Raw genomic sequence first — 24,531 nt, forward strand, 5'->3', positions numbered from 1 at the left:
GCCCCTGGTCTCTGGCTGCAGCGTTGGGGGCTCCCATCTGCACATGGAGCATTTATTGTTTGGAGGTTCCTGTTTACAAAAAGGAGGCAGCAACCATGACCTGAACCCCTGCAGAGGGTGCCGTGGAGTCCCCACACTACTCTTGAGGTAAACTATTGAGGCGAGTCTGCTAAATGGGAAAGGTTTTGGGTCTCAGAGGGCACCCCAAGAGCTCCACCTTTCCCCAGCATGGCTATGGGGCTGTGACAGATTAAAGATGGCTGAATATTCTTTGTTATCCCTCCCATTGAGAGACGAGGAGCCCTGGTAGCACAGTGATTATGAGTTCGGCTGCTAACCAAAAGGTCGGCAGTTGGAATCCACCAGCTGCTCCTTGGAAACCCTATGGGGCAGTTCTACCCTGTCCTATAGGGTTTCTATGAGTTGGAATAGACTCAACGGCAATGAGTCATTGAGAGATGGAGTCTAAGTCATCTCTGGAATCTGTGGTGACTTTAGTGACCTGCTTGACCAATAGAATGGGGTGGAAAGGATATTCTAGGACTTTTGACGCTAGGTCACAAGAAGGCTTGTTCCACCTGATCCTGTGAATGCTTGCTCTGGAGGAAGCCGGCTGCTATATAAGAAGTCTGATTAGCCTGAGCTGCCATGCTGTGAGGAAGCCCAACCTAGCCACATGGAGAGGCTGTGGGAAAACGGAAAGGGCGAGAGAGAGGAAGTAAAATGCCCGATCAGCCTTCAGTTGTCCTAGCCCTCCAGCCCAGGTATATAAGTAAGGATGCCTTCAGCTGACACTAACCTCTGCCACCATCTGACTGCACCTACATGAGAGAGCCTGAGCCTGGTCAACCCCCAGAACCATGTGGGATAATGATAACTTGTTGCTGTAAGCCATTAGGTTTGGGTTATTTTGTTACACGGCAATAGCTAACTGAAACAGGGATGAAAGCATCAATGACTGCTACTCCTGACACTCCCACATGACTTACTTGTTGGGAGTTGTTGTTGAAGCCCCTGACCTCTCCTTACACTAACTAGGTTGTGTTGACAACCAGGCTGGGGCAGGAGTGATGCTGTCTGGGTGACAAGGCTAGAGCCTTCTTGCCTTCAGCTTGGTTGAACTCTCTCCTGGTTGACACTGGGCCTCCGTGGATGAGCCAAAGGGAAGGATGCCCACGTCATGCCACTTCCTGTCTTGCTCCTCTTCCTGTGGTTTGAGAAAACCAAGAGTCTAAAGGAAGGACATCTGAGGCCCTGCCCCTTTTGCTCCACTTGGGGGAAAATCCACAGGCAAGGAGAAAAGAAGAGAGTATGGATAAGCCACCAAGAGAGAGGAATCTTCCATTTCTAAAGAGCTCTGAACCAGGTTAAAGAAAACACCTGCTGGGCCTTGGCTGTCTTGACCCAAAGACTTGGGTTCAGGAGTGAGGCTACCAACTGTATCCTCTGCTCATGGACTGGGGCCCTGGGAAACAGGAGAGGATGCAACCTCCTACCAGCAAACACTGGGCATCCAAGGAAGACCAGCTTCTACAGCGTAACTCCTATACAACCGCCATACTGGCTCATCTATTTGTTTATTTATTGCCTGCTTCTGTTCTTTTTTTTCTGTTCTTAGCTCAGGTAATGGGGAGATTTTTGTAGGCTGCTGTCAATTCTTTTTGGGTGGAGTAAAATCTGTCAAAGAAACTTAAGTTTCTGTTCGTTACTGTGTCACCCAGAAAGGGCTGGATGGAGTTTTGCCAAATTTTGGATGAGCCAACTTAAATATAAGGTATAATATAGCATGAACAAAATTCACTTTGGGGGCATATTGGGGTATACCTCAAAGAGATCAGTAATTTCCAAAGCAGCTGAAACTGAAGTAAAATGAGAGACTCTGTGGGGCCCCTTTGGGAGACACACACCATACACTGTAAGATGTGTGGTGAGAGAAACAATCAGGGGTTTGAAGAGTGTGCCGTGTATGTGTGTGTGTGTGTGCAGTGTGTGGTGTGCACGTGTGGGATGTGTGTGTGTAGTGTGTGTTATGTTGGTGTGTGCGTGGTATGTGGTGTGTGTGGCGTATGTACATGGTGTGTGTGGGTGTTGGTATGTGTATGCGTATGTGGTATGTATTGTGTGTGTGTGGTGTGTATATGTACTGGGTAATGGGTGTGTGTAGTATGTATCATGTGGTGTGTGTGGTGTGTATGTGTGTGTGCGGTATGTTTGTGAGATATGTATGGTGTGTTTATGTGTGATATGTGGTGTGTGTGCATGGTACGTGTGGTGTGTGGTATGTGCAGTGTGTATGTGTGGTATGTATCATGTGATGTATGTGTGGTGTGTATGTGTGTGTGTACGTGGTATGCTTGTGGGATGTGTGTGGTGTGTTTGTGTGTGATATGCGGTGTGTGTGTGTGGTATATGTGGTATGTGCACGGCGTGTGTGTGCTATGTATTACGTGATGTATGTGTGGTGTGTGGTATGTATTCTGTGATGTGTGTGGCGTGTGTGGTGTATGTGTGTATGGTGTGTATGTGTATGTGTGCGCATGCACGCCTAATTAAAAGTCACGGGTAGATCTTTTGAGATACCAATTGTTTGTTCAGGATGGAGCTGTTTTCACAGTCAGTTCAGTGTGGCTTGCTCTACGGTAACTGTTGGTGGAGAGTTAATTACTTAACGATGGTTAATGATTCTCTTGAGTGATACTGGGGAGGCCTATGCAAATCAATAATAATTACAACAACTCAGCGGCAGCTACCATTTGTGGAGTGTTTAATGTCACCAGGTGCTGTGCTAGATGCTGGAAGTGTGTTATCTCATCCTCCCAAGGACCCTACCAGGTACTCATCGTCCTACCCAGCATTTTCCTGCGGACCAGGAAACTACAGCTCAGAGAAGCTGACAGAAAGTTAAAAAGTGACCTGAGCCAAGTTAGACCCCACGTAGGTCTGACTTTGAAGCCCTCGCTTTTAACCCCTGGGCTGAGGTAAATCAATGAATTCATATGAATTCACAATTCACAAGCGCACAGGCTCTTGGGTAATCTCAACTTCTAGATGAGTATTTGGGGTAAGAAAAGAACCCTCCAGTTAAGCCCAAGGGCAAGGGTTTCGCAAGACTTGGGGATGCTCTGTGCACAATAACACACCCTCAAAGGTGCCATTAACAAGACAGGTGAACAAGGTGCTGGCCCCAAAAGGAATCAGGTCATGGCCTGGGTACCCATCAATAGCACGGCAGGTGTTGTGGATTGAATTATGTCTCCTCAAAATGTGTGTATCAACTTGGTTAGGCCATGTATGGTTGTCCTCCATTTTGTGATTGTAATTTTATGTTGAGAGGATTAGGGTGGGATTGTAATACCACTCTTAATCAGGTCACCTCCCTGATCTAAGGTAAAGGGAGTTTCCCTGGGGTGTGGTCTGCACCACCTTTTTTTTTTTTTTTTTTTAAATAATTTTTATTGAGCTTTAAGTGAACATTTATAAATCAAGTCAGTCTGTCACATATAAGCTTATATACACCTTTCTCCATACTCCCACTCATTCTCCCCGTAATGAGTCAGCGCTTCCAGTCTCTCCTTCCGTGACAATTTTGCCAGTTCCTAACCCTCTCTACCGTCCTATCTCCCCTCCAGACAGGAGATGCCAACACAGTCTCGAATGTCCACCTGATACAAGTAGCTCACTCTTCATCAGCATCTCTCTCCTACCCATTGTCCAGTCCCTTCCATGTCTGATGAGCTGTCTTCGGGAATGGTTCCTGTCCTGGGCCAACAGAAGGTTTGGGGACCGTGACCGCCGGGATTCCTCTAGTCTCAGTCAGACCATTAAGTCTGGTCTTTTTATGAGAATTTGGGGTCTGCATCCCACTATTCTCCTGCTCCCTCAGGGGTTCTCTGTTATGCTCCCTGTCAGGGCAGTCATCGGTTGTGGCCGGGCACCATCTAGTTCTTCTGGTCTCAGGATGATGTAAGTCTCTGGTTCATGTGGCCCTTTCTGTCTCTTGGGCTCATAGTTATCGTGTCCGCACCACCTTTTATCTCTCAAGAGATAAAAGGAAAGGGAAGCAAACAGAGAGTTGGAGACCTCACACCACCAAGAAAGCAGTACCAGGAGCAGAGGGCATCCTTTAGACACAGGGTCCCTGAGCCTGAGAAGCTCCTTGAGCAGGGGAAGACTGGGGACAAGGACCTTCCTCCAGAGCCCACAGAGAGAGAAAGACTTCCCCTGGAGCTGACGCCCTAAATTTGGACTTGTAACCTACTAGACTATGAGAAAATAAATTTCTCTTTGTTAAGGCCATCCACTTGTGGTATCTCTATTATGGCAGCACTAGATGACTAAGATAGCAGGACTGCCACTTAGCTTAGTGACCTCAGGCCCAATACTGAGTCAGGCCTCTAGAGACACTGGGGTAACTTCGCCTCCATCAACGTCATCTGTCAAGAACCCCTCTGGGCCCTTCTACCACCTCTCACCTGCCGGCCTGCAGCACTCCGGAAATGCTGAAGAGCCCAAAGTCTGTGATGACCACTTTGCCATTGTCGTAGAAGACGTTCTTGGACTTCAGGTCCTTGTGAAGGATGCCCTTGGCATGGAGGTAGCCCATCCCCTGCAAGAAAGGACACAGGTAGCGGCCAGAGGAAACCTGAGCACTCGCTGCCACCCTGGCTTGAGTTTACACTTCTTGTCTAGCAATCTTGCCTACCCCATTGCACCGCACTCAACAGCTGCAGAGCCTGGGGCCCAACCACTAAGGCTTAGAGGTAGAGAAGGAAGTTGGCCTGGAAGAAAGCATGACAGTGGGAACAGGCAGGGGCCCCACATCACAAATCTGCCTCCACCCTCAGGTGTCTTCAGCCAGCTCTTCTGTTTCCTAAAAATGTCCCCAAAAGGAAAAGGGTGGAGACCAAATCTGGTAGGAGGTTCTCAGAGGAAAGGAATTCCTTTAACCATCTTCCCCCACTTCCTTTTTTAAGAATGACTCCTCCATAGGACTCCTTCTTTATGTCTAACCGTAGTCCACATCACTGCAGAAGGCACACCGAGTTCCTCAAGAGGTTTGTCATGAACCAATAATCAGGAACACGGAAAAGGGCCTATTGGAAGTCTAGCTCAAGGGTGGAAGTCTAGATTTGTTTTCTTTGCCTTTATGAGTAGTCACATTTTTATTTCTTCTGGCAGCTCAGTACTAACACTTCCAATAGGAAATAAAAGCCTGAGTACAACTGACTAATGAGACACCCACCAGAAAACACAGGATGTCCCCAGTTGTTTTAAACAAAGACATCACCCAACAATCTGATGTTTCCCCAGCAGCCATGGACAGAGATTGGCTTGCACTCATGGGAGCACAGTTCAAGGGTGCTAGTTCTTTTTTTTTTTTAGGGGTAAGGCCACCACCCATCTGTCAGTTTTTTGCACTGTGGTGGCTTGCGTGTTGCTGTGATGCTGGAGGCTATGCCACAGATATTTCAAATATCAGCAGGGTCACCCATGGTGGACAGGTTTCAGCAGGGCTTCCAGACAAAGACAGACGAGGAAGAAAGACCTGGTGATCTACTTCAGAAAAACAGCCAGTGAAAACCTTGTGGATCGCAACAGGACACTGACTTGCTTGGTTTGGATATGTCATTGGGAGGAATCAATTGCTGGAGGAGGACATCATGTTTGGTAAAGTAGTCCAATGAGGGAGAGGAAGAGTCCTGGTGAAATGACTGGCACAACAGCCTTAACAATGGACTTGAACATGCTGGTGATAATGAGGACTGGGCAATATTTTGTTTTGCTGTACATAAGGTCACCATGAGTCAGAGTCAACTCAACAGCAGCTAACAATAAAAATAATAATGGCGGTGAGGGATCCTACGTGGGAGCTGAGCAGCTTATACCTGCCCCTGGTCCTCTCATACATCCAAGTATCATGGGGAGGAGGCACCCAACGGAAGCTAAGTATTAGCAGACCACTCCTAATGGTTGTATTTCCACAAAATTCTTACTTGCACATGGCCTGGTATTTTTCAGGCCAAGTCTAATTTCTTTTAAGCTTATACTGGTGGTCTGAAGCCAGACAGTCACAGGAGCTCTGTGGGAATTCTTAGGTGGGGACTGGGTCTTTCTGAGGATCATGAAGGAGGTCCCAGAGCCTACAGTACCTTCACAATTTCTTGGGCAATCTGTCTAGTTTTGTTGACATCCAAGACGATCTTGGCATCCCTCACCACAGAATAGAGTGTCCGTCCTTTACAGAGACTGGAAAACAAAAGGACAAGATAAATGGTTGGTAGGTGTTAAGATGAGGGCAATGCACAACAGTTACTAAAAAAATCAGAGTGGACGCACCACTGTTATGCCTACAAGATCGTAGAGCTGGGGCTGGACCTCAGAGAGGGTTCAGGGATGTGGGTCTGGGAGATGGTTCTTTTGGATTCTCAGGACCATGACCGATTTCTGACATCCAAGGACATGTCAGAATCTAGCCTAGTCAGGAAGTGGATTCACTACTGTCGGTCGAGCCCAGTCTCTCACAGGTGGAAAGCTGAGCCTAAACCAACAACTTCTGGGCTCCTCAGATACCACTCAGACAGCGCTCTGCTAGCCAGTTGTGCCAGCTGCTTCCACTCACCAAGAGTTAACAATGTGTGTACGTGTGGCGGGACCATCATGAAAGACCAGCAAAGCTACAGCTGATGTATATTAAGTATCATCAGCAAATGAGGTATTCAGGCTTACAGACAGGTGTGCATAGACACCAATGAGATGACCAAAAAAAAAAAAAAAACCAGACACCTGTCTAGATGGAAGGTTTTTCAAACTATTTCAGCCTCATTGAGTTCATTTTGAGGACCAGTGGTTTCGGATGAGTGACAGGATGAAAAGGAACGTTACGCAGTGAAAGAAACATCTTCTTGTTTAGTTGTCCACATGCTATCTGTTCATTTTCCCAGCATGGAGTCCAATTTCTGGCACAGACAAAGCAGGCACTCCACAAACAGTCACCAAATGAGTGAGTGAGTGAATGAATGAGTGAATGAGTGAGTGAATGAATGCGTGAGCAGATGAACTCTAAATTCACCATAGCAGTCTCAGCCCCCAGCACAGTATCTGGCTCATAGAATCAAATAATGGCTGAAAGAAGAATGTCGTTATGAAAATCAATTTTTCATCTCTATCAAAGGAACAGCTGGAACTTTTTTCTTTTAATCAACGGCTTGATTGTTAAAATATTCTAGACCTTTTATTCATTCAGTTCGTGTTTAAGAAGCCCTTGTTGTGTACCACTAGACTTTTCTGAGGTCGCATTTCCTGGTGGTCGAAGTGTGAACTCTGGTGTCAGAGGGATCTCAGTTTTGATACCAGCTCCACTCCTCACTCCGTGTCCTTGGGTGAGGGTCATTTAGTTTCTCAGGGCCTCAGTTTCCTCATCTACAAAAGGGAACTAATGATACCTACCTTGTAAAGTTACTATTAGGACTGAATGAGATACAGAGCTTGGTACAGTGTCTGGCATCTGGTGGGAAGCATAGCATGGCGGTTAGGGGAACCAGGGTCTATAGTGGGACCCTGTGGATTAGAATCCTGGTCTGTCCTTCAGTGACTGTATGATCCTGGACAGGTGAGTTAACCTCTCTGAGCCTCAGTTTCATTATCTGTAAAATAGGGCCACCATTCTCTGCCTCACAGAGTTGTTAGGAGAATCACATGAAATCAGGTGTTTAAAGTACCTATTCGTACCCAACTCAGAGTAAGTACTCATAAAATGCTGGCTATTAAGAGAAACAGTAAGTGGTCAATAAAATGAACACACACACTAGTGCACATATACAAATGGTATATTTATATATACACAATGTCTATCTATCCATCCACCTATCCATCCACCTACCCACCTATCATCCACCTGCCCACCCAACCATTCACCCACTCATCCATCCATTTATCCATCCACCCATCTATTCACCCACCCACCCACATGCCCACCAAGGTACCACCTATAAATGCCCATGATCTTTGACTACAATTTGTTTCTTCACCTGCTTAAGGTGAGATTCCTGGGGTATAGCTGACTCACAGGGAGTCTGATTCACCTGCCCGAAGTGGCCCAGTAAACTGGCGGGAGGCCGCCCGTGATGACTCAAGGCTGTCCCCTGTTGCTGGTCCGAGCCGTGTGTTTGCTGTGGCTGCTAGAACAGAGGTGGAAGCAGGGTGGGCTGCGCAGCCAATTAAACCATACTGACATTTAAGTGTTTGAGATGGTGGAGACCGTGGGCGGATTTCCTCCCCTGGATACCTCACTCTTGATCAGCTACCTACACTCATTAGAAGCCAGAGCCCAGAAAATACCATCGCCACTGCAGACAGCAGAGAAAATAATCACAACAGGCCTCAAGGCTCCCAGAGTCTCCTGCTCAGAGTAATGGCATCCAAGTTGCAAGCTTCCAATTTCCATCGTTCACCTTCTTTCTCTCCTTACACCCTCCTTTCCAGCAACAGCTGCTAAAGCCTTGCTTCTCTCACTACCCTACAACGTCTGGAGTTGTGGGACAAACCGACTCTGATTGGTGGGAGGATAAATTGGTAATACCATTTTGGAAGACAGAAACTAGTTGCCGTCGAGTTGATTCTGACTCATGGCGACCCCACGCATGTCAGAATACAACTGCGCTCCTCAGAGTTATTAACGGTTGATTTTTTGGAAGTAGACTGCCAGACTTTTATTCTGAGTTGCCTCTGGGTAGACTCGAACCTCCAACCTTTGGGTTAGCAGGCAAGTGCATTAACTGTTTACATCACCCAGGGACTCTTTGCCCATCTACTAAAGCCAAATATACAAATAACCCATGACCAGTAATTCCTCCTCTAGGTATATACCCAACAGACATGTATCCTCATATTCACCTGAAGATACATACTAGGATGTTACTACAGCCTGTTCAGAATAGCCTCAAACCAGAACCAATTAAAAAAAAATGATAAACTGTGATACAACCATATAACAATACATTCATATTGTACAATAATGATCAAACTACTGCTAACCACAAAAAACATGGAAGAACCTTATACACAGTGTTGAGCAAAAGAAGCCAGACACACAAGGCCACAAATAAAATGATTCCATTTATATACATAAAGTACAGGAGTTGACAAAACTAGTCTGTGTGCCAGAAGTCAGCATAGTGGTGACTCTTTGGTGGGGAGGGGCTGGAAGAAGTACGAGAAGGACTCGGGGGCTGTGATATCTGTTTCCTGATATGGAGGCTGGTTAAAGAGATGTACATATTCAGTGACATTACTCACTGCCTTCGAGTCGATTCTGATTCATGAAGACCCTACAGGACAGAGTAGAACTTCCCAATAGGGACAGAAGCTGACTGCCACAACTTTCTCCCACGGAGTGGCTGGTGGGTTTGAACCGCTGACCTTCCAGTTAGCAGCCGAGCACTTAACCTTTGTGTTACCGGGGCTCCTTGGAGCTACTATTTACTGGGAAACAGGGATAGTAGGAAAAATAAAAGCCGATGTGTACTGAGCACTTCGTAAGTGCCGGGCATTACCCTATGGACAAGAGCCCCACGGGCTGAATATTAGGCTGGATTCCATTGATTCTAAGATGCATATTTCCTCACATTTCAACACTTCTAAAATCAGAACATGTCGTGCACTCATTGTTAGGTCAACGTTTAATTGGCAGCGTTTTGTTCTTTCTTTATAGTCCATAAAATACACAAAGCATATTCCAGTTGATGGCATTTTAGATTGGATGAAATACAGTAGTAACTCCATTTTACAGAGGAGGAAACTGAGTCTCAGAAAGATAAATAACTTGCCCCAGATTATTCAAGGCACACCTGGGATTTAAGCCCAGGCAGCCTGGCTCTGGAGCTTACGCTCTTAACCCGCATGTGTTGTCTCTCCCCACTTCTTCTCAAAAGCCTCCCCAACCTCTCACCTAGCATCTTTCACTGAGACTCTGAGTGCCTGGCACATCACGGTCCCCCAGTAAATAGCAGCTGTAATGTCACTACCACCATCACCTACAGCAATGAAGATTAATGAGGGCTGCGGTCCTCAGTATCGAAGTCAATCTGGAGGTCAGCAGAGGGCGTTTTGGTGCCCAAGGATGTATTTCATAGCTCTGTAACTTCCAGGGTGGTATGTGCACACACACACATACACACACACCCCTTGGTATATCTTTCAGCAGCAAAGATCATGTCCCTCCAGGACCAGGGGCAAGAACAAGAATTCTCCATTTTGCCTGCAGAATTGCCCCCAAAGATATCCACGTCCTAATCCCCAGAACCTGTAAATATACCACCTTACATGGCAAAAGGGACTTTGCAGATACAACTAAGGTGCCTGAGGTGGGGATGTTATCCCTGATTATCCGAGAGGGCTGGATATCATCACACAGTTCTTGAAAGTGAAGAAGCAGGCAAAAGAGAGAGGCAGAGGGAGGTCTGACTCCAGAAGAGGAGGTTGGAGAGATGTGATAATAGGAAGACTGAGTCAATCCATTGTTGATGCCTTTGAAGACGGAGAAAGAGGACACGAGCCAAGGGGTGTAGGCAGCCTCTAGAAACCGGGAAAGGCAAGGGAATGGATTGTTCCCTAGAGCCTCCAAAGGGAATGTAGCTCTGCCAACCTGTTAATTTTAGCTCATTAGACCCATTTTGGACTTATGACCTCTAGATGTGTCAGATAATGTATTCGTGCTGTTTCAAGCCATAAAATGTATGGTAGTTTGTTGCAGCAGCAAGAAGAAACTAATACAGTAGAGAAGTAAGTACTGCCTCACAGGGTGGGTGTGAGGTTGAAACAAAATCATCCAAGTGAAGTATTTGGCCCAGCATGTAACTGTAACATGTACTCTGAACACTGGAATAATATGGAGATAGTATCATCGCTAATAATAACACTCTCCAGTCTGACTGACTATTCATTCCCCACCCAGCTCACCAAGTGACCATGTCAAATTGCCAAGCTGACCATGTTACTCTACCGCTAACACTGTTCAATGGCTCCCCACTGCCCTATGGATAGACACCCAACTCCTGCACAGCCTACAAGGCCCTGGCCATCTGGCCCCTGAAGGCTGCTCCACCCTCTTTTTGTTGCACTCTTCCCTTTACTCACTCAGCTCTAGCTACACTGCCTACCTCAAGCCCTTTGCTCATGCTGTTTCCTTGGCCTGCAACACTCTCCCCACTTCTTCTCAAAAGCCTACCCAACTTTTCGCCTAGGATTTGCCCCCATAGGTCCCCACAGCACTGTGGACTCCATCCTCAGTGCTCATCATGATTGTAATTACATATGTGATGGCTGGAGTCTTCAATTAGAGGGCATCTCCTCTCCCAGCCCCTAAGCTCTGTGAAGACAGGCAGGAACCAGGTCTGTATATTTTACCACTACATCCCAACACAAAAACAGGTCCTGAAGACGTGCTTGAATAGACGGCAAGCGCCATGGGCTATCTCACATGGCCTTGGGCGAACCTCCTCTTCCTGTATTCCAGGGAGTAAGGTCCTCACCACATGTCACAACCAACTAAACAGGGACAACATCTCAGGGGGCCGTGTCTTCACTGTTCTTTGCTTATGTACCATTGGCTTATATTTGGAGCTCTAAGGAGCCTTGGTGACACAGTGTTGGCAGTTGAAACCCACCAGGCACTCCACGGGAGACAGATGTGGCAGTCTGCTTCTGTAAAGATTACAGCTTTGGAAACCCTATGGGGGCAGTTCTACGCTGTCCTATAGGGTTGCTATGAGTCAAAATTGACTCAAGGGCAATGAGTTTGGTTTTTGGTTTTTGGAAGGCGCTCAAGGGAGCCCTGGTGGTGCAATGGTTAAGCGCTCAGCTGCTAACTGAGAGGTTGCTGGCCAAACCCACCCAAAGGCCTGGCAATCTGCTCCCATAAAGATTATAACTTAGAAAACCCTATAGGACAGTTATACTCTGTCACATGGGGTCAAAATCAACTCAACAGCACCTAACAACAACAAGGAGCTCTAGAGGTGGCCGGACTGAGGGGGGAAAATGGTCCATTAGGGACAGGGAAATGCTATGGTTTGAACCGTGTCCCCCACGAAGATCAGTTGAAGGCTTAACCTCCGATACCTGTGAATGTGATACTATTTGGAAATAGGGTCTCTGTAGTTGTAATCCAATATGACCAATGTCTGTCCTTGCCCAAGGAGGAGATGAAACACAGACAGACACACAAAGGACAACGCCATATGGAGACACATCACAGAGGAAGACGGCCACATGAAGACGAAGCAGAGATTAGAATTTTGCTGCCACAAGACAAAGAATGCCTGGGGCTGCCAGAAGCTAGAAGAGGCAAAGAAAGACCCTCCCCTAGAACCACTGGAAGGAGCATGACCCTGGCCTCCAGAGATGAAAGAATAGATTTTCTGTTGTCTTATGCCACTCAGTTTATGGTACTTTGTTATGGCAGTCCAGGAAGCTAATAGAAAGGATATCAGGCCCTCAGACAGGCTTGATTTGGCTTCCATTATGAGTCAATTAACCTTAACTTTGCACGCTCCTAGACAGGGCACGTGGGTCTCCTTTGCCACAGTCCTCACCACTCTGTAATGCACTGCACCTAGCCTGCTTGATGCATTTACACCACCCGCCCAGACCCCATCGGTGCTGAAGCTTGGCCACAGGTTCACAAACTTGAGTCTGCATCAGAATCACCTGGAAGGCTTGTTAGAACATGGAATGCTGGGCCCCATCCCCAGAAGTCTGATTTGGGTGAGGCCTGAGAACCTGCATTTCTAACAAGTTTCTCAGGTGATCCTTGTGCAGCTGGCCCAGGGACCTGCTCTGAGAACCACTGCTCAAAGCCAACCTCTCATTTTACAGATGGAGAAACTGAGGCCCAGAGATGATCCAAATCCACTCAGTGAGTGGCACCGTGTGCCTGAGAGTGTTCTGGGCACAGGAGATACAGTAAGGAGCTAGACAGACCCGATCCTTAATCTCGTGCGGCCAACTCTCACAGAGAAGGCAGTCAATAAATCAGTAAGCAAGCAAATAAATGAGAACTTCTACGAGGCAGAGAGTGGGTGTTTCTTTAGCTAGGGTGGTGACCTTTACAGTGAGAACTGAACGAAGAAAGAAGCAAGCCATGTGAAAATCTGGGGAAGACAGTTCTGGGCTGAGGCACCAGCCAGTGCAAAGGCCCTGGGGTTGCTTGAGTAACTTAGAAAAGGCCTCCATGGCTGGACTTCGAAGAGTCTCTCCCAGGGGCTGCATGCCTCAAGTGTCTTCCCTCCAAACAAAAGAAACAGCTGGATGGAAACGGTCCCCGGCTCTGCCTAATGCGAGCTCTGAAGGCAGCTGGTTTCAAAGTCAGCTGTTATTTTAAAAAACATTCAGGCAGTCAGAAGGGATTTACAACCCCTTGGCTGCTCACTTGCTTCTAAAGCGCATTCCCCGCTTCTCCAAACTCAAAATCCACTTAATTGTCCTCAAATCCACTCCCCCAGCCCCTCCTTTTAGCAAATAAACCACGTTTCAAGCGACAAGCTGTGTGCTCCATCAAATTCAGCCGCCGGCAATCGCCAACATCCAAGCCGTTCATGAATCTAACACCGAAGATATTAAGCCTCAGGACTCGGGGGCTTTATAATAAAAAATGCCAGGTTAGCTTCATATAAAAACGGGAAATGCCAGCAAGCAAGTGAGAAATGCCAGCTGTTTGCCACCTGCCTAACCCAGAGTATGTCCAGGAAATGAAGAGTTATAGAGTTACATTAAGTAAGGGGTTGCAGAAGGCTTGAGTCCCAGCCAGACAAGAAAGATGACAGTGGCTCACCAGTCATTAAAATATGCAAAGCAGGAGTGTAGGGAGGGGAGAGCTTGGCGTTTGCTAATGCCCACCATCCCTGCCCTCCTCCAGCCTTTGATACTGCTGTGAAGCTCACAGAAACGGAGAGGGAAAAGAAGTCTAGACTCATTCTGTCTTCTTCCCTTCATAGCTGAATCTGATTTCGCCATGTCAAGAAGACAGGAGGCATCTGTGTGCACAGACAGAAGTACCTACATGGACGTGTAAGTACAGATATGTGCGTGCTGACACATACATTCACAGAAGACACAATTACAGATACTTCTCAGACATAACCAAACACCTTTAGAGATTGGCTTTCTAGGTTTGAAGGCTCAGGACCTTACTCTCATGGGACAACTGAGTCAATTGGCATAATACAGTTCACAGAATTCATGTTCTGCTTCCTAGTGAAGTGAGTAGTGTCTGAGGTCTTAAAAGCTTGTGAGTGGCCACCTAAGATAAAACTATTGGTCTCTACTCACCAGGTGCAAGAAAGTAAGAAGGAAGCCAAAGTCTCAGAGAAGAAACAAGTCTACAGGGCTAAGAGCCTACACAAGTCATGGCCTCATCTACCCGGAGACCAGAAGAACTAGATGATGCCCGGCTACCACTACTGACCTTTCTAACCGAGGTCGCAATAGATGGTCCCAGACAAAATAGGAGAAAAATGTAGAAAAGAACTCAAATTCTTAAAAAAGGCCAGGCTTATTGGACTAGTTGAGACCAGAGGACTCCCTGACACTACTGCCCTGAGATACTCTTTAAACCTTGAATGGAAACTATCCCCTAAGGGCACCTTTTAGTGAAATAACAGAGTGCCACATCAAATAAAGGATATTACCTATAAGCACAGTGCTCTATTAAAAAGCCACCCACCTGAGACCAAAAGGTCAACAATTACTCTACAGCAAAGATGAGAAGATAATGGGGCAGGAAACTAGAACACTGGAAATGGAACAACCACAACGCAATTAAAAGAGAACGCTGACACATTGTGAAAAATGTAACTAATGTCACTGAACAATTTGTATCCCAAAAAAACCCAGTGCCTTCGAGTCGATTCTGACTCATAGCAACTCTATAGGACAGAGTAGGACTGCCCCACAGAGTTTCCAAGGAGTGCCCGGCAGATTTGAACTGCTGACCCTTTGGTTAGCAGCCATAGCACTTAACCACTACGCCACCAGGGTTTCTTGCCAAATAGGAACCTAACTTACTGTATAAACTTTCACCAAAAACATAATATTATTTAAAAAAAAAAAAAAAGAGGCGAGGAGGGAGTGCTTGGGGCCCTTCAAGGACTGGGCCCTGGGTTGCTCTTGCTCCCTCATTGGTGACTCCTTGCTTCTGGGGACTTGGGCTGACATGCAAGACATACCTGGTCCTTAATCCATGCACATCCTCCCTCCTCCCCGCCGCCCCCACCCCCACCAAATATGAGCTTTACTGGACATAACCAGTTGCCGTTGAGTATTTTCTGACTCACGGCGACCTCATGTATGTCAGAGTCCCTGGGTTGTGCAAACAGTTAAGCCCTCAGTTACTAACAGAAAGGCTGATGGTTCAAACCCATCCAGAGGTACTCCGGAAGAAAGGCCTGGCAATCTACTTCTAAAAAATCAACCACTGAAAATCCTACAGAGGACAGTTCTATTCTGATACACAGGGAGCCACCATGAGTGGGGAGCTGACTCCATACCAACTGCTAACTGGTATTCAGCACTATTTAGCACTGCTTGGAGATTAAAGGAGGTAAGATTATGGTCTCCATCTACAGAGCTTTCTCAGACAAAGCACTAAACGGAGAACTTCTCCCAATCCTGGAACAGGGAGGCACTGTTTTACAAATGAGAAAACCCATGTGCAGGAAGGTTTAACAACCTGTCCAGGGTCCCAGTGCTTTATGGGGAAGAGTACGTTTGTGGCAAGGCCAAGATTTGAGTTGAGGTCTCAGATCTTCACATCTTTCCATTATTTCATAAGATCCTTTGGGAAACTGATGTAGCAAACGAGGGGCTGGCTGAGCCTGACTAGAAACCTCTGACCTCTGCATACCCTCATCTGTCCATTGAGCTCAGCTGAGACCCCTTGCCAACACTAGGCCTTTCCTTCTACCCCTGAATTCAGGGCAGGCCATGTTTGCACACAACATGTTTGCTGCTTTTGTATGGGAATTCCCAGGTGCCCACCCAGAGACAAGCCGGGCAGGCTGAAGATGGCCAGACTGAGAGGGTCTTACATGGAATGAGTAAGTGAATGAATGAAGGATGGATGGATGGATGGATGGACGGACGGACGGATGGACAGGTGAGAGCCCCACTGACCATCTGGGGAAGACTGCACTCTGTGCCAAGGCAGGTAGGTCTTCACCTGCTGTCTTCAGACATGAAACAGACCATGAGCCAAACTCAGATCAACTTAGCAATGGTGCTTTCAGCCTCTTTCTTGCACAAGGTACCATGGGGAACAAAAGAACAAATGGGCCAGGGACCCTCCAGGAATGGATATCAAAACACGAGGAGTTCTTCCTGTTTGCTGACCAGAACTACTTTTTAAAAAACTAAACAGTAAACTGCATTAATGTTTTAAAAATGTATACATATGCCACCGAATTTATATGTGTTAAAAGTCTACAGAGAGGAACAGACCCCAAGGGGTCAGCAAGCGTGTCTCTAGGTGGTGGAACTAGGAGCGTTACAATTGTTCTTGCCGCTTATCTCTGTTTTCTCATTTTGCTCCAATAAACACATGTTACTTCTGTAAAAAGAAAGAACAGGAAGAAAGAAAGAAAAAAGCCGCTCTGGGTCAGACTGAAATGAAACCGGACAAGTATGTTTATTCTGTAAGATGGTCTGGAAAATACTGAACTGGTGAAAACTGAAATGAGAAAGTATTGCCTGAATCTAATTCCTGGCCCAAAGGGCTCGGCTTTGCTTTGGAGACTCTGCCGTTACTCTGAAGGCAGAAGGCATTTTTGCTCCCTTTGTTTTTTGCACATTCTGGACACATGGTAAGTGCTTCCTGTTTACTTGAAACCCCCAACAATGCTCTCCCCCAGGAAATGTTCAAATCCTAGTGAGGAAGACAGAGTTTACTATTGTATTTTTAAAAATAACTGTGTGGCTAGTCAGAGGAGAAGGGGCAGGCAGAGGCGGGGAGCACGCATAACCCCTAAGGATGGCTGTATCCTTTCTGCTCACGTGCCCCAGTCCCCCTGGGTGGTGCAAATTGTTAACATGCTCAGCCGAAAGGATGGAGGTTCGAGGCTACCCAAAGGCACCTTGGAAGAAAGGCCTGGTGATCTACTTCTGAAAAATCAGCCACCGAAAACTCTATGAAGCCCAGTTCTACTCTGACATACATGGGGTCACCATGACTCAGAGTCAACTTGATGGCAATTGGTTGTTTTTCCAGTGGGAAAGCAACTGCTCAGGAAGGATAAATAACTTGCCCAGGATTCTTTTCAACAAGGATGTGGTGGCGGGATTTGGGTACAGTTTGCCCAAAGCCCCAGCCCTTCCACTGCTGCTCCCTTTTCTGGGAAGGTCTCCTGTGCCTGGCACCCCCAGCATGGACCCAACCAGCCCATTGTCCTTATTTCTCCAGGGCAGGAATTTTCAGTGAGCCCTCTGAAGAAGTGTGGACAACCAGACGTACCAGAGCCAAGCTTCTAAGACAAGGGTTGGCAAACTATGGCCCAGGGGCTACATCTAGTCCAGTGTGTGTTTTTTTCCTGGCCCATGAGCTAAGAATGGTTTTTACACCTTTAAATGGCTGAAAACAAAAATTAAACGATTATTTTGTGCATGTAAAAATTATATGAAATTAAAATGTGTCAGTGTCCATAAATAAAGTTTGATTGGAACACAACCACACCCACTTGTTGGCATATTGCCTAAGGCCGCCTGGCATTACAGTGGCAGAGTTGAGTAGTCCTTGATGAAGACCTCATGGCAAAGCTGAAAATATTTACTATCTGGCCCTTTACTGAAAGTTTTTGTTGCCTTATACTCTAAAAAATTGGTGTGGGGCCAATAGAAATTGGGTTGCTAGAACGAAAAGGAATTTGACAACTTCCGACCACCCTCCTCTGCATCAGTAACTGTATGGGGTCAGGGGCCAGATAGGTTTGCCATTTGTTCACTTGCTCACTCATTCATTCATTCATTCAACCAACCATTCACTCATTCATGGAGCCATTCACCCATTCATTAGTTCACTGAGCCATTCAATCATTCATTAACACACTGGACCATTCATCCAACAAGTCAACCATTTATCCATCCAAGCAAGTGTCGTTGAGCTAACAATCACAGACTCCCTACTCTGCCAGGAACTGTGTGAGGCGTGGGGATACTAGGTCTGGTGGGATAGGTAGCACACAAGGAAGTGCAGCCAAGTGTTACAGGTGCTGGGGCAAGACTCTGCCTGGGACTGAGTTAGGCTAATAAGTAAGAAGACAAGAGAACAGGGGCCAGTGGAAATGCAGCCTGGGAGCCTATCTGCAAGCCTGTGTTACAGAGCAGTGGAGACAGCCTGAGCTACTCACAGCATGTCTAGTCAGGAGAGAGGCTCCAGTGAGGACCACCGGATGTGCCCAAGTAGGCCCCAGCAATGGCCATGACTCAAACATGGAAGCACATGTCAAATCCATGACATACAACTTAAAAAAACCCAAAAAACCAAACTCAGTGCCGTCGAGTCAATTCTGACTCATAGCAACCCTATAGGACAGAATAGAACTGCCCCATAGAGTTTCCAAAGAGCGCCTGGAGGATTCGAACTGCTGACCCTTTGGTTAGCCGCCATAGCACTTAACCACTACGCCACCAGGGTTTCTGACATACAACTTACATGCGTTTCATTCTTCTGCCTTGTCCACCCACCTGACTTCCTGCCCAAACCCCTGTACTGTGCCATAATGAAGCCTCCTCAGGCAGTCCCTGGGCACTAAATTAACTGGAGAAATGTTCATCTAAGTGAAGCAAATCCCAAACTTCTTTAGAATGCTTTCTCTATGGGCCACTGGCTTAGACAGGGCCACTGGGGGCTGGGGTGGGGGGCAGGAATTACCTGACCCACTGCCACCACACACAGGATCGCTATACCTGGGTCAACAGCCACAGGTGTGACACATGTCTGGGCATGGGGATCTGTATGTGTGTATGTGCACACGTGTGAATTCTTGTTTCTATGGGTACAGATTGTGCTTCTCTTTCTGTGTGTAATGCGCATATGTACATGTGTATATACACGTGTGCACTTGTGTGCACGTATACATGCATGAATGTAGGTACGTGTGTGCTTGCATGTTTATGTCGTGCAGCCACGTGCGTATATGTATGTGTCTTCTCTGCATTTACGTGCACATCTGTGCCTGTCCGTATGTATGTGTTTTAGGGGTGGGGTATCCTGTGACTGCAGTTGGGGAGAGCGTTGCCACCTGCAGAACTGGTAAAAGCCTCTCTCACCACCCAAAAGCACATTGGGTCTACATTTCCTAGGCCTTGAAATGCTCCAATAAGAAAATCAATTCTTTGTCCGAAAACTCGAAGTTCACAAAAATCCCAACTCACTTCTTCCTGTTGCATTTACTGAGGAGCCCTGGCATAAGAATTCGGGGAAAGAAAACTAATTCCACAGCTTTGTCCATCAGGGAAGGAATTTCCTTTTGTTTCTACAACCCGTGTCTCCACCGACCTAACAACAAAGAACACTTATGTTCTTTGCCCTCTGAAGCTTTTTAGACAGAAGCTAGAGAAGCTAGGAGACTTAATGAGGCCTAGGTGGGCAAGATTACTGGCGTGAACATCGGGAGGGAAATGAACTACCATTTCATTACGCCCAAGAACCATTCTCCGTAGAAGGAGAAGTAGAAAAGAGAGTGGAGAGAAGAGAGAACTTACCAGTAGCACCAAGCAGTTAAGAGGTTAGAATCAGGAGTTAGAGCTGGGTTCCAGACCCAGTCCTGATATTCTTTATCTATGACACTGTAGGTAAGTTGCTTAAAATAAAGTGGACAAACTGGCATCTATCTCACAGGTCTGGGAGGATTAAATCAGAAAACTCTTGCATGGTGAAGGCAATGTCCTGGTTCACCAAGTCTTGCTCCATTTTGCTCTCTGGTAGACACAGGAGAGACTACACTTCCCAGGCTCCTTGTAGTTATGCAAGATCATGTGGCTAGTTCTGGCCAATGAAAAGTGATGCCTGTCACGTCATGGCTGAGGTAGTGAAAACCCCATTGCCGGATCTCCAGTCTCTCCTCTTTTGAGCTACTGTGATTACAGAGGCTCCAGGATGACATGGAAGAGCCACGAAATTGGAATAGCCTGGGTCTCTAAGTAACTGCATGTAAGACAGTTGCCCTGGAAGACTGCCCAACCTATAATGGACTTTATGTGGGTGAAAAATAAAGTTTCTGGAAACCCAGAGAGATTTCAATTATTTGTTATTGTGTCATGGGCCACTATCCTATCCTGACTGTAGGGGACAGTGGTGGTTCACTGGCAGAATTCTCACCTTCCATGTGAGAGACCCAGGTTTGATTCCCGGCCAATGCACCTCAAGCATGGTCACCACTTACAGGTCAGTAGAGGTTTGTGTGTTGCTAGGATACTGATCAGGTTTCAGTGGAGCTTATACATTAGAACAGACTAGGAAGAAACGTCTGGTGATCTACTTAAAAAAATCTGCCAATTAAAACCCTGTGGATCACAACGTTCTGATCTGTGACCAATCATGGGAATGGCGCAGGACGGGGCAATGTTTCATTCCATTATGCATGGAATTTCCACAAGTTGGGGGCTGACTCAACGTCAGTAAACAACAATCTTGACTAAAACAACATACAAAGAGATTCGTGCCTGGAACACAGAAAGCACTCAGTAAATAGCGGCTATTATGGATTATTATTATTATTATTATTATTATTATGGTTAATACAGAAGCCCTGGTACGGCAGTGTTTAAAAACAGCTACTAACCAAAAGGCTGGCAGCTCAAATCCATCAGCTGCTCCTTGGAAATCCTATGGGGCAACTCTACCCTGTCCTGTAGGGTCGCTATGAGTTGGAATTGATTTGACGACAATGGGTGTTTTGGTTTTATTATGGTTAATAAGAAGCCCTGGAGGTGCAGTGGGTAAAGAGCTTGGCTCCTAACCAAAAGGTTGGTGGTTTGAAACTACCAGCTGCTCCACAGGAGAAAGATGTGGCAATCTGCTTCCATAAAGACATACAGCCTTGGAAACCCTGTGGGGCAGTTCTCCTCTGTCCTATAGGATCGTTACTAGTTGGAACCGAATTGACAGCAGTGGGTATTATGATTAATTGGTGGACCTCAAAATACAAGGAGAGCGAGGCTGGGAGGAGAGAATGGAGAGAGAAAGGGACAAGAGCAAAATAAATAAAAGAAAGATACTGAGGTTGGGGTCAGCCTTCTGCAATAAATATCTCCAGGGAACCAAAGTCTCTGGGATGGCAGCCGTGTTTTCCTTGGGGCTAAAGAAGGGTGGTTCTTTTCCAAATGCCCACAGACACCTCCATTTCTGCATAGCTGGGAAGCACCGAGATTTTAAAGAAAAAGAGGCGAATGGGAATCTGTGCTTGGTGAGATTCAATTTCATGTTTTTGTTAATAGCTTTCTCCTGCTTCTCACGGATAGAAAGCAAGTCACCCCGGGGATGTACCCTCATTGCTCAATCGTCCAAAAACAGAAAATAAATGTCCATGGAGATTAAAAACACAAGTTTCGTGCCCCGAAAGGTTGTCATGTGACAATGCTGCATCTTTATGGGAAAGATGAAAACGCTATATAATCCTATTATGAATATTTCCATTAGTCACCAAGCCTCACCTTGGTAATCTGTATCAATTGAAAGTCCTGTCATTCCCCAAAACCTAATTTAGAAGGTACAGGAACAAAATATAAGTTTGTGCCAATTTCTCAGAGATGGGCAAAAATCGGCACTCAAGTTCATCTGGGGTTCTTTTTCCCTTTAAGCTCTTAACTCCAGGGTACCAAAAGAGACTCCTCTTAATGTTCGCCCTGTGTAATCTTGCCCTCTCAGGCCTCCACAAATCCCGTAGGTGCTCTATCTTCTATCTACAAAGCTTTGAGGGTAAAGATGTAGGGATCTTAACAAGCAAAGACCCAGCCACTTCGACACCCAAGGCTCATGGGCTCTGGGATTCTCTGGAGAGATTGGTGGGAAGGGGTGCCTGGGCCTGGAGCCAAGAAGGAAGAGAAGTCAAGAAGAGCTAGGACTAGCCAGACCACACACTCTACACAGCTCAGGACCAGAGCTGAGTCAGTTCCCATGCTGTCCTCTCCACCAGTATGGAAACTATCACATCATTTCAGCCACCCAGGGATGGGTGTAGTTAGACCTCACTGTACAGTGAAGAAATGATGCTCAGGGTTTAACCCAAACTTTGGAGCCAGAATGTGGTAGATGCTGCTTCCTCCTCCCATGACCAGAATTCAGACATTTTGGTTCTATGGCCTTGTGTTTTTCATCAGATGGACCCAACGTCCTGCTCAAGCTGAGCTGCGTTTCTGTTGCTTTCACCCGTGGAGACCTGGCAAGTAACAAAACTTTATGCAGCCTCATCTGTAGAATGGGGACAAATAATCATATTCACCTCTCACGATGGCTGTGAGCATTTGATGACACAGAGTATACATAACATCCTCAACACGCAGTCTGGCTCACAGTAAGCCTCTGTTAACGGAATTGAATTGTATCCCTTGAAAATATGTGTTAAAATTCTAACTCCTATACCTGCAAATATGACCCTGTTTGGAAATAGGTGTTTTCTTTGTTATGTTAATTAGGCGATACCTGAGGAGGTTAATTAGGTCAAACCTTATCACTTCGGAGTTATAAAAAGAGCAGAAGACACACAGAGACACACACGGGAGGAAGACAGACGTCACGTGAGAGTCATCTATAAGCCAAGGAACCAAAGCACGCCCTGGGTGACTGACATGGAAGGAACTGACACAGCTCTGAGACCCTGATTTGGAATTTCAGCCTCCAAGACTATGAGAAAATAAATTTATGTTCTTTAGAGCCATCCGCTTAGGCTATTTGTGTTACAGCAGCACTAGGAAGCAGAGACAGGCTCAGTAACTATCCATTCTTATTACTATCACTCATCCACGAAGGTTGAGCTACCTTACCTTTTAGTGCTCCACTGTGTACCCCCCAGTTGGCACCATTTGGTCCAACTCAACTGAACTATTTGTACCTTTCGAGATGTGACAGCTTCTTTCTCCTACCTTCTTGCCTTTGCATATGCTGTCCCCTCCACCGAGAACATCTTTTCTGCATTTCTTATTTCTTCGAAATTGTCTTGTTCCTCAGGAAATAGCCCATGTCACCTCTTAGAGTCCTTTCTTCTGAATTCCCTTCACAACTCTGCATACCTCTGTTTCAACACCTCTTACATGGTATAGGAAACCCTAGTAGCATAGTGGTTAAGTGCTACGGCTGCTAACCAAAAGGTTGACTAGTTCGAATCCACTAGGCGGTCCTTGGAAACTCTACGGGGCAGTTCTACTCTGTCCAATAGGGTCACTATGAGTCAGAATCAACTTGATGGCAATGGATTTTTTTTTTTTTTTTTTTAACATGTGTAATCATTGCTGAATTTCCTGTCTACCTCCCCCATGGCTGTGAGGCTTTCGAGGACAGGCCTGTCTTATACAGCACGGTAGTTCCTAGTACCTAGTACCTACTAGTATGTTGGATAACCTACTAGTATAAACTAGTATCTACTGGTTATGTTGGATGGATGGGTCAATGAATGGACAGATCAGTGAACAGGTATATGAATTATTAACAAAGCCATTTCTGAAAATGTTTGATTGGGGACACAGGTTTTGAATGTCTATAACTGGGAAGAAACCTTCAAAGTCAACACGCATGTCACCAGTATGGGCCAACAAAACACCATCTTGATCAAAATTGGGAGCTAAATGTCAAGGCTCTCAGGTGCGATTTCATAAATTATTTCAGCTAGGCAGCCTGAAGAATGAGAATATAGATTTTATTAGTTTTCCATGTTATATGTTAACACTCTTTTTGGCAGCCTGAAAATGACATTGCTCTCCTCAGTCAATATCACCTCTTTTCTCATTTAGCAAATGTTGATATTGTTTTTTCTGAGTTGTCAATCTGAGGTTGTGATTTCCATGCAGGTTTGGCACATGCATGTGAGCATGTGTTTGCCCCAGAGGTTCAGAAATACCTTCCTCTTGGTGTCAGAACAGCCCTGCGCCATCTACAAGCCTGACTGTTGCCTCCCGGTGCAGCTGCAAAGACAACACACCAGGGATGGGAGAAGGGAGGCCAACCTGGGGCCCTTCCAGAAGGAAAATGGAGAAGCAGACCTGGGGTTTTTCTCCCCCAAGGGTGGAAGCCAGGAGAGGCCCAGGGGCGGGCCCAGGGGCTTTAGAGTAACACACAGGCTCAGGCACTTCCTGGCTGAGTACCACAGGCAAGTGAGTTGACCCCTCTGAGCCTGTTTCTTCATCCGCAAAATGTGGGCCACCATACCACCCTCCTGAGTCACCAAGGAGATAAGCAGGTGTGAATCCTGGCTTTACCACGGTACGTTATCTTTTTGAGCCTCAGTTTTTTCCATCCGTAAACTGGGTTTAATGAACCTATCTCACTGTCCT

The 24,531-nt window shown here is 46.3% G+C and overlaps 1 protein-coding gene across 1 annotated transcript in view; it reads right to left on the reverse strand.

The window, feature by feature from the left end:
* The window catches only part of KSR2 (kinase suppressor of ras 2), a 407,276-nt gene that overhangs the window by 17,220 nt on the left and 365,525 nt on the right, over positions 1–24,531 (reverse strand). Inside the window, exons 15-16 of the mRNA XM_023559458.2 lie at positions 6,150–6,246; positions 4,473–4,606 (exon numbers count right to left, since the gene is read on the reverse strand). Of these exons, the coding sequence (XP_023415226.1) occupies positions 4,473–4,606; positions 6,150–6,246 (231 nt within the window). The remainder of the gene's footprint in view (positions 1–4,472; positions 4,607–6,149; positions 6,247–24,531) is intronic.

Source organism: Loxodonta africana, chromosome 19 (genome assembly GCF_030014295.1).
Source record: "Loxodonta africana isolate mLoxAfr1 chromosome 19, mLoxAfr1.hap2, whole genome shotgun sequence".
NCBI lineage: Eukaryota > Metazoa > Chordata > Mammalia > Proboscidea > Elephantidae > Loxodonta > Loxodonta africana.